The sequence below is a fragment of the Chiloscyllium punctatum genome, chromosome 1, assembly GCF_047496795.1.
Source record: "Chiloscyllium punctatum isolate Juve2018m chromosome 1, sChiPun1.3, whole genome shotgun sequence".
Taxonomy (NCBI): domain Eukaryota; kingdom Metazoa; phylum Chordata; class Chondrichthyes; order Orectolobiformes; family Hemiscylliidae; genus Chiloscyllium; species Chiloscyllium punctatum.
Genome location: NC_092739.1, coordinates 162,917,440 through 162,930,956, shown reverse-complemented (window position 1 = coordinate 162,930,956; position 13,517 = coordinate 162,917,440). Strand labels below are relative to the sequence as shown.

The 13,517-nt window shown below is 41.8% G+C and overlaps 1 protein-coding gene across 2 annotated transcripts in view; it reads right to left on the bottom strand.

Annotated features, from left to right (window-relative positions):
* Positions 1-13,517, bottom strand: part of LOC140481543 (exocyst complex component 6B) — a 664,346-nt gene that overhangs the window by 164,638 nt on the left and 486,191 nt on the right. For both annotated transcript variants that reach the window (XM_072577911.1, XM_072577921.1), the window contains exons 17-18: positions 9,005-9,139; positions 3,818-3,997 (exon numbers count right to left, since the gene is read on the bottom strand). In XM_072577911.1, coding sequence (XP_072434012.1) covers positions 3,818-3,997; positions 9,005-9,139 — 315 coding nt within the window. The remainder of the gene's footprint in view (positions 1-3,817; positions 3,998-9,004; positions 9,140-13,517) is intronic.

The following is a 13,517-nucleotide window of genomic DNA, read 5'->3' as shown; positions in this document are numbered from 1 at the left end:
TCTTCAGTTCTTCAAAAATCCCAACTGCAGCTTTTGAAGTCAGGTGGTGCTGTGCTCAAGCCCCACTCTGGCACTTGAGTCTATAATCCATGTCAAAATTTCAGTCCAGTACAGAGACAATGCTACAGATATTTTCTCATTAACCTGGTCACAGATGCATGTCTGGAGCAGTGAGGACTTAAACTGGAGCCTCGTGGTTCAGAGGTAGGGACAACCGGAGATACGTTGTTTCAGGTGAGACATAGCACCAGGCCTCTCAAGGTGGACCATTTAAGACTGTGGTCTCAGTGGAACATTTTTAAACTGCTCTGAGGTCTTCTTCTCTTGACTAGTGATGGGATAGGAGAGTGATGAGAAAAGAGCCCTATATTGTGCGGGTAATATTTCACAGTCATTTTTTTTGATGCAGAGCATTTCAGGATGTTTCAAGAGATGAGGTGTGATAAGTACATATTCCTAGCTCAGTTATTGCACTCAGTTATTAGCATTTAAAATTTAGCACAGGCTTGAGCAGATAAGCCCTTGAACAAACAGTCGATAAGCTGGCCAGTTAGCTTGCTGCTTGTACAATCTTGCTGTGTGCCACAAAGCAACAGTGACTGCAATTTTAAAATAATTAATGGATTGTGAAGTGCTTGTTTGGTAAAACCTGTGAAAAGGTAGATTATAAATGCAAGTTCCTTCTTTACTTTAACAGAGCAAATTTTCAGTCAGTTTGGAACTTCCTAAAAGTGTAAATAAAACCTTAAAGAAATCTGTTTTAATTTTAAATAAACATTCATTATTTCCACTTAAATGTTTCCAGTCATATATATCAGCCAAGCAACAGAGCTCAAAGCATGATGCTATCTTTGGCCCACTCCTTTCCCAGTGTAGACACAGCAGTAGATGATGACTTGTTCTGTGACCCTCCCAGTCCTAGTACATTGAAAGGGGCCTGTTTACTTTTTCAAGGGGATTCAGGTTTGAGGGTGGGGGGGGGGGGGCACACATTGCAGAACCGCCTCAGAGTTTGGCAGTTAAATTTCACTCATAGAGCACAAGGGTAATTGTCCCTTGATATTCAAATTCAACTCCAAAAGCAAGGGTTGAGCTGTTTGAGGTTTAATTAAGGGCAGCTTTGTGCTTCCAACATTTGCCAATAAGGCTTTAAACTCCTCCTAGACTCATTTAAAAAAAATGTGATAATGATCAGATAACCTTGATTTAATGTTACAAAAACACAAATTGCTGGAAAAGCTCAGCAGGTCTGGCAGCATCTGTAAAGAAAAATCAGAGTTAACATTTCAGTTCGAGTGACCCTTCCTCAACAAGTAAACTTAATGATTTTGGTTCAGTGATACGTACTGATTAAGAATCCATTCACAATTTCACTTGTTTTCAAATAATGCTCTGGTATTCTTTCCACTCACCTCAAAAGGACAACAGAGCACTGGTTTTATCAGAGGGCTGTCCTGAAACTGTTGCACTCACTCAGTAATATATTAAAATGGCAATCTAAATTAAGGCTCAGGTCTCCGAACTTGAACAAATAACTTCCTGATTTAAAAGTAGGAGGGTCACAGCTGGTACAGCTTAGACCTGACAGTGCCAAGCCTAACCAGGGGAGTGAGTTTAAAAGTATAGAAAGTTTTATTTTTAGGTTTAAAACTTCCACACTAGTATGGTTTCACAGCTGTGTGAACTTTCCAATACAACTTAGTAGCCCAAGAACAGGAAAATAGAGACTTGGCTCAACATCTGATGTAAACAGCAGGACCTCTGACAATGAAACAGTCTTCACCCATTTCCCACATAGCAATATCCAACAAACAGCTATAAGATGAACAGCCAGCCAATCTGTTTCTTTTGGCATTGGTTGTGGGAGAAACATTGGTCAGGGTTTCCCCTGTTCACTTTTAAATATCAACAATGTCTACCGGTTTAACATCTCACTCCAAACACAACATCTCTGACAGTACAGCATTCCTGTAATACTGTCTCTTTGATAATGCATTGATTCTTCAATGTTGAGGCTCTGACAATGCAGTGTTCCCTCAGCATTACCTCTTGGACAATAAGCAAAGGTGAAGCTATCCTAGTGATGGTTGAGCAATCAAACTTTACTCAGAGAGTAGTAAGGGTATGGAATGTTTGCCTGCATCGGTAGTAGATTCGCCAAGTTTAAATGCATTTAAGTTGTCATTGGACTTACATGGAATAGTGTAGGTGGGATGGGCTTCAGATTAGTATGACAGGGCGGTGCAACATCGAGGGCCGAAGGGCTTGTACTGCGCTGTAATGTTCTATGTCCTATAAACTTCCATCCTCTCCAGTACAGCTGGTGTGCCCCAATGTAGTAAAGCTACTCAGCTTTTTGCCTTTTGCGTACTTGGTAGATTGCACCCATTACAAAAAGAAATACCAAACTCAGGTCAGCTTAGTATCCATTCATCACGTAAGAAGCACTTCCACAGCCTAGCATTTCTTTTAATAAAAACAAAATTGTGCAGATTCTGGAAATATGAAACATAAACAAAGAATGCTGGTGAAACTCAGCATGTCTGGCTGCCTCTGTGGAGAGAAACAGTGTGCTTCAAGTTCGGTATGACTCTTCTTTAGAATTGTACTGAAGCAGAGTCATACTGGACTTGAGAAGTTATTCCCCCCCACAGATTCTGTCAGACTTACTGAGTTTCTCCAGCATTTCTGTGCTTGTTCAATGCTTCTTTCAGTTGGCTTAAAGAGGTATTCCACAGCATGCAGAAAGTCATAAGATATGACTCTATTAGGTGGGGTCAACGTAAGAGGGAACGTGAAGAGTCAAAAATTAGGTTACACACATGTATATGAATGAAGGGTAATTAAGAATGTTAACTTGCAGATGCAGGTAGTAGTGGAAGTATGGTCCAGTGACAACAACAGAGATCAATCCTGGCTCAAAGCAGGACTGGATATTAAATATTCCGAGATATGAGGTATTTAGGAAAGCCTGGAAAATAAGCAAAAGTGGAGAGGTAGCATTACTAGTTAGGGAGGACATTGCAATGCTGGTGATACTCCAGCGCAGTCAAGGACAGCATTTACTTGCCAGAGTTAAGGAACAATTCTGATGCCCTTAGATCAACTATGTTGAATGTAGCCGGTGATCAAGACAGGGGGGCTGTGACTATGAATAAGGCAGGTAGAGAGAGACCCAGGAGGTAGCACTGCAGGAGCCTCAGCCCTTGTCCTCAGCCTCTTGCAGTCTGTGTGAATGAGACCAGGGAAGAGGCTGAGCAACCTGACAACAGTGTTGCAATATGGACAGCCATTCAAGGTAGGGGGGAGAAAGAAGCAATGCAGTCATAAATGGGGATCATATAGTTGAAGGAGATGAATCTTCACCAATACCCTGGTCAACACCATCTCTCAGTTAACACCTAGTCATTTATTTTGTGTGCAAATTTCAAGCCATTTTTCTTAAATTATGAGAGTGACTATGATTCAAAAGTATTTAATTAGATATAAAGCACTATGGAACTTCCAGATGTTAGCGAAAGGAGCTGTTTGGACAGAAGATCTTTCTGAAATCTAGTTGAAATAACAGTTCAGCCCCTTCTCCTCATAATTACAGTTCAAAAGTTGGCAGATGTACGGACATCAGATGAGGACAAATATTGGAGTTGTCCTTTTATGTTTCAGCTGCCATCTAGGTACAAGAGGCCTACATGCATCCATGGTAACTCTTTTCCAGTAAAGACCATCACTTCTAAGATAGCAGAAAAGATTAATAGGCAGGGACTTTTTTTCAAAGAGAAATAAGCAAGTGATACAGATTTAGAATGGTTGTACTCACTGGTAAGTGTGTGAACACAGCAAATGTACTGCGCAGGAATGCAATGAGGTCAACTAAGTAATCACTGGCATGACCATTGGGCTCTGCTCGCATCCAGTCATAGTCGGCCAGTTGCAGGAATTGGTCGATCTTCTGATTTAGTTTGGTATAGATCTCCCCCTCCGCAGCATGTCGACAATCCTGCACAAAAACAAAAAAACCCACACACTCTCAGACTTGCATTTCACACGGGCACTGTGATTTCGTGACCATTAATGTCAGAAGTCACAATGTCAGCAACATTTCCAGTAGCACAGAGAACCTTACAAAATTGGAGGCCACTGGCCCATTCCACCTGTGTGGCCTATTTGAAAGAACAATCCAATTCATTCTAACATCCCATTTCAATTCCCACAATCTCTATTTCAGATACTTATCCAAGTGGCTTTTTATAATTATTGCTGAATCTGATTCCACTACTCTCTCACGCAACACAAACCAATCACACCAATTTTTTTATTCATTCATGGGATGTAGGCACTGATGGATGGACCATCATTTATTACCCATCCCTAGTTTCCCTGCAAAGCTGCCTTCTTGCTGCGGTCTATCTGTTGCAGATACAGCCACATTACTGTCAGTGAGTTCCAGGATTTTAACCTAGCAACAACTGAGGAAAAGTAATTTGGTTCTTAATCAGGGTGGCATGTGGTTTGGAGGGGAGGTAGTGATGTATTGGGTATTTCACTTCATTAAGTAATCCAGGACCCTGCGCTTTTGTCTGGCAGCATCTATGTTCTGAGGAAGTGTCGCTTGATTTGAAATATTATCTCTACTTTCTCTCCACAGATGCTGCCAGACTTGTTGAGTTTCTCAAGCAATATCTGTTTTCATTTCAGATGTCTAGCATCCCAAGCTCTTTGTTTTATTTTACGCTGGGCTATTAGAATCATAGAGATGTACAGATTGGAAACAGACACTTCAGTCCAACACGTCCATGCCGACCAGATATCCTAACCTAATCTAGTCCCAGTTGCCAGCACTTGGCCCATATCCCTCTAAACCCTTACTATTTATATACCCATCCAGATGCCTTTTAAATGCTGTAATTGTACCAGCCTCCACCACTTCCTCTGGCAGCTCATTCCAGACACGTACTACCCTCTGTGTGAAAAGGTTGTCTCTTAGCTATGAAGAAAGGTTGAGTTGGTTAGGTTTATTTTAATTAGAAAAAAGGAGATTGAGGGGGACCTGATTGGGGGTTATGAAATCATGAAGGGTATAGACAGGGTAGATAGAAACAACCTTTTTCCCTGGGTGAAGGATTCAATAATGAGAGGTCACGCTTTCAAGGTGAGAGGTGAAAAATATGAGGGGGATACACGCGGCAAATACTTCACACCGAGGGTGGTGGGCGTTTGGAACTTGTTGCCAGCAAAGGTGGTAGAGGCAGGCACAGAAGATTCATTTAAGATGCATCTGGATAAATGCATGAGTAGGTGGGGAGCAGAGGGATACAGATGCTCAGGAACTGACCAACAGGTTTAGACAGTACATATGGATCGGCTCAGGCTTGGAGGGCCGAAGGGCCTGTTCCTGGGCTGTAAATTTTCTTTCTTCTTCTTTGTTCTTAGCTTCCTTTTATATCTTTCCCCTCTCACCCTACACCTCTAGTTCTGGACTCCCCCACCCCATGGAAAATACCTTGTCTGTTTATTCTATCCATGCCCCTCATGATTTTACTAAACTCTATAAGGTCACCCCTCAGCCTCCGATACTCTAGGAAAATACCCCAGCCTGTTCAGCCTCTCCCTATAGCTCAAATCTTCCAACCCTGGCAACATCCTTGTAAACCTTTTCTGAACCCTTTCAAGTTTCACAACATCCTTCCCACAGGAAGAAGACCAGGATTGCACGCAATATTCCAACAATGCCCGAACCAATGTCCTGTACAACCACAACATGACCTCCCAACTCCTGTACTCAATACTCTGACCAATAAAGGAAAGCATACCAATCCTATCTATCTACTATCCTATCTACCTGCGATTCTACTTTCAAAGCAGCTATGAGCCTGCACTCCAACATCTCTTTGTCAGCAACACTCCCTAGGACTTTACCATTAAGTGTATAAGTCCTGCTCTGATTTGCTTTTCCAAAATGCAGCACCTCACATTTATCTAAATTAAACTCCAGCTGCCACTTCTCAGCCCATTGGCCCATCTGATCAAGATCCCATTGTATTCTGATATAACCTTCTTCGCAAAGAACTGCAAATTCTGGAAATCTGAAACATAAACAGAAACTGCTGGAGAAATGTTCTGGGAACATGGATTCAAATTCCATCAGCTGGATGATGATATTTTAATTCAATAAACACCTGTAATAAAAAAGTTAGTCTTTATGGTTACCAGATAACCACTGTTGGTTGTAATAAAAACCCATCTGGTTCACATATAACTTTTAGGGAAGGAAATCTGCCATCCTTACCTTATCTGGCCTACATGTGATGCCAGACCCATAACAAATGGTTGACTCATCATTACTGTCTGCTGTGATAGGCAGCAAATGCTGGTACCCACAACTCATGACTTAGCAAATAAAAAACATTTAAAAGGCATTTTGATGGGTATATAAATAGAAAGGGTTTGGAGGGAAATGGGCCTGGTGCTGGCAGGTGGGACTAGTTTGGGTTGGGATATCTGGTCGGCATGGATGGGTTGGACTGAAGGATCTATTTCCATGCTGTACATCTCTATGACTCTATAATTAAAGCCATATCTTTTCTCTTTAACACACAGAATATGGAAATACAAGTCAAACTTAAAGTTTGGTTCTCCCACTTTAGAACTCAAAGTTACGAACAACAATAATAATATCATGAATCTTCAGCATAATGCTCACTGTCTGGCACTTGCGTGGCTCAAACATTACATGCCAGTTATCAGCTCAAGCTTGAACGTTGTCTGCTGCATTTGGACAAAGATTCTTCTTTCTTTTTCTTCCTTCATTCATAGGAGTGTTAGGCTCATCAATCAATCGTTAGCCGTCCCTCGCAGATGAGGATGACTCTCTTCCACTCTCAGGGTGAGTCCATAGGTTGTTGCACAGACTGATGCAGTTACGCAGTCTCTCTTACAGTGGGGGCAGAAGGTGCTCATGGGAACAGGGTGGATGGGGTATTACTGAGGCAGAGCACTCCTTACGCTGTTTTTGCCTGGCTTTTTCATGACAGCAAGTCTCGAGGTGCTCGATGCCTTCCCGGATTCTTCTCCTCCACTTTGGACGGTCTTGGGCCAGTGATTCCCAGATATCTGTGGGAATGCCGCACTTCAGCAGTGAGGCTTTGAGGGTATCCCTGAGGCGTTTCCTGTCTACCTGGGGCTCAGCTTCCATTCGAAGTTGTGAGTACAGCATCTGCTTGGGGAGTCTCATGTTGGTCATGCAGACAACACGCAGGCATCCAGCCCATTGTAGTGATCAGCTATTATAGAGATGACTAAGCATTAAACATTGGGGGTCTCTACCAGGGTCTGGAGTCATCAGTAGATCAGAATAAGTAGGTTTCAGTCTCCATGAGTTGCGACCAGTGCTGAATATTGTGCAATCTTCATAAAAAGTCCCAGCTTATGAAATTATAATGGAGAGAGAGACATTGATGAGGCAGAAAGAGGTAGTTGAGCTGAGGATATTGCATGGAGGAACTCCTGGAGTGACATCCCTGGGGCTGAAATGAGTGATCTCCAATGACCACAACCATCTTCCTTTCTACAAGAGTAACTTCAAACACTGGAGAAACCATCTTCACCACTGTGCATCCCCTCCCTCCAACTATCACTACCACTACCACAATTCCCACTGACTCCAATTTTGCCACTCCTTGATCAAATATTGCCATGATGGAAAGGGCAGTTATCCACAATTCCATTGCATAATATTTGTTTTAACTTCAGTGAAAACAACATCTCATCTTCCCTCATTTCCAAAATCTGTCTCTTTTGAACATCATAATCAATATCTCCTTAACCCCCTCTGCACCCAGCTTTTATCTTTTTAGCACAATCTTGTGTTTCTCAAAAGGTGCTGTTGACCTTTTGGGCATTGAATCTATGGTCACCAGCGATGGCAGGGGGAGATCAGAACTTTTACACAGGGTTGAGTTTCTGTCTTCAATTTGTTGAACAGGCCAATTCTCAACCCACGTATCTTTGGGTATATGGGGCAGAACATTAGTGGAATCCAGAGTTAAGATCTTGCTTCCCTTCCTTGCCCTCTCTGTTACTGCCAAGCCTCATCACTAGGACATTGGGTTTCAAAGTACGATGCAGCTTGATGGACACATTGCTATTCTAAACAATTGGCAGCAAACTCCTGCCAGTCATGAATGTCAATGCTGCTGTGTCTCAAGCAGAGCTTCAATGTATCTTTGAGGCGTTTTCTTTGTCTCTGGCCATTTGACAGTTGAGAAAACAGGAAATGGTGGTGGTGGTGGTGGGGGAGGGTGGTCAAGACTCTGCCTCCAGCCATTGTTTTCAGCCCAAGGGAGTTGATTTTGAAGGAGTTTTGCCTGAATGTTTGTGAAGATGTCTTCAAGAAGAACATTAGCATTTGTATGATGGTCCTCCCAGTGAATTTGGAGCATGTTTTTGAGGCACTGCTGCTGGAATTTCTCTCGTACTTTTACACAGTGTTAACAGTAATGATCTGGAGACCAGGATATAACAAAATTAAATGAAAAACAAGTGCATATGATAGTAACTTAGAAGCATGGTAACCGGAAAGTCACAGTATAACTACAAAAACCAAGATACTCCAGTAGTATAGGATGTCATACAATCTGAGGGGTGCATTCTTTCTATAGTCACTGAACAGGATGGTACAGTAAGAAATGACAGTAATATCAACAGAATGGTACTAAAAAGCAAAATACTTCAGATGCTGGAAAATCAAATAAAAATAGTAACTGCAGGAAATATGCATAAAACGAAAGGACATCAGCATTAAACATTAACTTTCTTTCTCTCTCCACATCTGCTGAGTATTTCCAACGTTTTCTGTTTTTATATGGTGTTACGACAGCAAACTCTAATAATCTGAGTCGTATTGTCCTGCCCTGAACAGCTGAACATTATTGCTAATGACTCCAGGGAACACATATGAAATGCTGTCAAGAGGACAGGCACATTACAAGAACTTGCTAACTATTACCTTGAAAGTGGCTGTACCATATAACTTGGTGGCATGAATGGTCTCTGGAGGTACATTGGTAATGTTCGTGATGAACTCCTCCAGAAATTTGCAAGATCGCTCTAGATGTGTGGTGTTGATGATAATCTGTACCAGCTACAAAGGTAAGGAAAAGAATAAGCTGATTAATAGACACTGAAATCTTCCAGGTTACCATCTGAAATTTCTAAAATTGTGAGACAGTCCTTGTCCTGTATGTGACACATAAATGAAGATTATAGCAAAGAAGGCAGCCTTTTCAACTCACTGCAAATCAAGACAAGAAAGATTATTTTTATGCAGTGAGTTACAATTTCAATCGAACTGCACAAAGAGGCAGAAGAACCAGTTTTAAAAATTGCTTCTAAAAGGGAATGGGATAAATTGGAGGTCCAGTCGCAGGGGCAGGGTGGTGAGATCGGGGAGTGTGGGGGCTAAGGTCTGGGAACAGGAAGCCAAAGGTCTCAGCCAGGAACCATCAAATGTTTTACCATGGTCAGGGGCCACCTTTTTGTTCAGATGGCTGCCTGCCCTCCCAGGGCAGGGAATGGGTGTAAACTAAGAGGTTGCAATGGGATTCAGAGGAGTCAGGAGGCTGCAGGGACGGTGGATGGAAATGGGAAGAGTGCAAGGGATATCTGTGCAAATCTAAATACCAGTACATCAGCGCAATAAGGGAGATGGTAGCATAGTGGTAATGTCACTGGACTAGTAACCCAGAGATCAAGGTTAATATTTTGGGGCAAGGATTCAAATGGAAAAGTAAAATATGGAATTAAAGGCTAGTCTAATGATGACCGTGCAACCACTGTCATTTGTCATAAAAACCCACCTAGTTCGCTAATGTCCTTTAGGGAAAGAGATCTGCCATCTAATCTGGTGTGGCCAACATTTGATTTCGGACCCACAGCAATGTGGTTGACACTTAACCGCTCTCTGAAATTTCCGAACAAAACATTCAGTTCAAGTGGAAGTTTGGGATGGGCAAGGATCACTGGATTTGCCAACAGCATCCATATCCCATGCAAGTATTTAAAAAAAAATTATAATGTCACTGAGTGACTGGATTATCTCATAAAAAACTAACTCCGACTGTTCACTGAGGTAGCACGTTTGCACTTCTGACCTGGCTGGCTCTATTGCAGGGGTTGTTACCCTTTATTATGACAAGAACCACGTCCAAACGTAGCAACTGTCATGGAATCAGGCTTTTCCATGACATATAGTTCACAGATATCAGAGAAGTCACGGAATATATTGTAGATTCAAAAATCTTTTGAAAGATAAGTTCAAAGGTCTTAACCATGCCTGTTCTATGCCATTCATAGCCCATCCATACCAACTTGTACATCCCAGATCCTTGCCTTGGGCCCTCATAAGGTCCATGCCAATGTATTATACGCACATATCTGCAAGCTCAGGTGAACAACAGCATTTGTTTAGCAGAGAGTTAGCTGTTTCTTCACTGATTTCTCCTTTCTTGGAGAAAGGCTTTGTGTTCTAATTCCAGGTAGGTGAAGTGCCTTGGGAATAATCGTTCATCTTAAAAGTGCAAACTGAAATTTGCATAAAATTGCAATAAAATGTAATAACTATACCTCTAAACTATAAATTCAAATTGCTTTTATTTCCTTATGAAAACATCCAAAACAGAACATTGTGCTCTACTTGCTGCCTAACCAATATTTTGCAGAGCAAGATATTAAAATTTATTGAGTTGTTTTCAGGATCACACAGCATTCCAAAATGGTTAAAACTAATTAATAGTTTTGAAGTGGAGTCATTACTGTAATTTACTGAAATTCAACAGCCCAAATATACATACAGCAAGTAACTCCAAACAGCAATGAGAAAAATGATGAATAAACAGTCTCTGCAGTATTTTAAAAGGAACAAATGTTGGCCAGCATAACAGAAACACCCCTGCTCTTTTTCAAAATAGTATCATTTGAACTTTTACAAATGTTCATTAAAGACACAGACTTAAAAGATTGTGCTTGTTGACATCGCAAACAGAGGGCACACTCCCCAGTGTCTCAATAATGCCTCAGGCAAGTGCCTGCATTAGAGATGACAATTAAAGTGGAGAAAAAGAACCAGCAAAGCCTAGTCTGTGCAAGATTTGAAAAGCAGTTGAAGAATCCAAAACCTCCTCCCTTCACCACTTCTCCTACTTCCCACTTTGATCCCCTCATCCAACTCCTCCACTCATTCCATCCTGACTCCTGCTAACCCCTTACCATTGCCACTTTACCCTCTGCTCTCTTCACTGCTACTCCCAGTACCACTCTTTCCAGTTCCCTCCCTTCACTCGCCACTATTCCACATAGAGAATGGACACAGGAAAACAAGAGTGCAAGTGTATTCCTCATGATCTTGGCACTGGATATATGCACGGGACATGCATTCACGTGCGCAGAATGCACATATAAGTTCTCAAAGAATCCCTACAGTATGGAAGCAGGCCATTTAGCCCATTGGGTCCACAGTGATTCTCCAAAGAGCATCCTACCCTATTCCATCCCATACCTTATAAACCTGAATTTCCCGTGGCTAATGAGCAGAGCCTGCTCACCTCTGGACACAATATAACATGGCCAGTTCACCTAACCTGCACATCTTTGGACTGTGGGAGGAAATCGGAGCATCCGGAGGAAACCCACACAGACACGGGGAGAATGTGCAAACTCCACACAGCCACCCGACGGTAGAACTGAACCCAGTCCCTGGTGCTGCTAGGCAGCAGTGCCACCCAATACTTTGTAGCAAGGGTAGGAATTGAAGTAAACTGAAAGACCCTTCCTCTTCATACACCTCAAATGGTCAGTTTCTCATTTCTTCAGTAAGGCACGTGGAAGGAGAACTGCTTATTTATTAAACAGGTTACTGATGCCGAACATTACTCAAAAGGGATGTTTCTGCAGAGATTTTCTTCTCTTTCAGTTGGCTCTGTGATTGAAAGAGAGGGAAGCAGGTTTCTGAGTTTCTTCAACAATTTCTGTTTTCATTTCAGATTTTTAGCATCTGTAGGTCTTTGTTTTATTTTGTTGGGGGGGGGGCGGGATCTTGTCTAAATGAGTCTTCGTGAAAAAAAGCATGAATTCCTCTTTGAAAGGAATCCTTGGTTGCTTCAATTTAAACAAGTCTCGCATCCCCAACAGGCTTAATCACCGAGTGTGAGACACCCAGCTGGACAGGGCAGATAAGGAAAGTATGGTATCTAGAAAAGAAATCCCCAGCCTCAGCACAACTACTTCATTCACAGATCAAAAATTAACTGATCACCCTCCCTTACTCAAGTCACAAATGGTCCATCATGAGTGAAGGGGTAAGCATCTCCAGTCAGGATACTGAAGATAACCAAGGGGTACAGCTGGGTCCTCAATGATCCAAATTTGCAATGGCATTTCATTATCTAACCAATGATTGAATAAAACAAAAAGAACAGGAAAAAAGGAAAAATGAATGCTTTGTGCCACAGTTTAGACTTGGAATTTTTTTTTCTGTTATGAGAAGACAGTGAATCAGTCTTTTCAACACTGCCAATTTTAAGTGTTGAAGTTTCAGAAACAGAAGCAAAAGTATCTTAATATTGACAGGCTACAATCTGCTGAAGCAGTCGTCCCTTTCACATGGGTTCTGTTGCTGTGTTGAAGTGAAGATCTCTGCACTCCTCCAGCTCTCTACTACGGGCTTCTCCAATTTTAATCACTCTACGACTGATGACTGTGTATTCATCTGTTTGTACATTAAGCTCTACAATTTCCTCACTGAACTCTCCACCTCTCTCTGCTCCTTTAAGATGTTCCTTAAAATCTACATCCTTGGTCAAGCTTTTGGTCAAATTATATTTGAACAGACACTATTTCCATTGCTACTTCACCTTCTGTTCTATTCACAGCTATGCCCACTCGCACTCCTTGGGAGATTTTCAATCTTAAAAGATGTTGCATAAATGCAAGTAATAATGGTTTGGTTTCGGTGAATGGTCTTAAACACTAAAGAAGGATCAGCAAGATCTATATTTCTCAACACATGTGACAGGTAGTCTGGTTGTCCCACAACTGGCCTTTGGGCTGTTAAGTCTGAATTCCAGTTTTGGTGCATCTTCCCACTTTGGACAAAGTTGACAGTGCACCTTTGAGTAACTGTGCATGCGGTCTGCATTAGCTAATTAGCAATAATCCACAAAACATAATACATAGTTTTCTCCAATAGGGAGAGACAGTTGGTTATAAATAGGTTGAGGGGAGCCATCCCACATCAAGCATTGGGCAAGGTCAGGATCCATGAGCTACCACAATCAATACATCCAGTACAGGAACTGAACCCACACCAATTATATCATTCTATATCACACTGTAGACATTTAGCCAAGCCAGTTAACCAAGTGAATGTAGTTCATTTTTAAGGCGAGAGGAGAGAAATTTAAAAAAGACACGAAGGGCAAATCTTTTACACAGAGGTTGGTTCATGTGTGGAATGAACTTCCTGA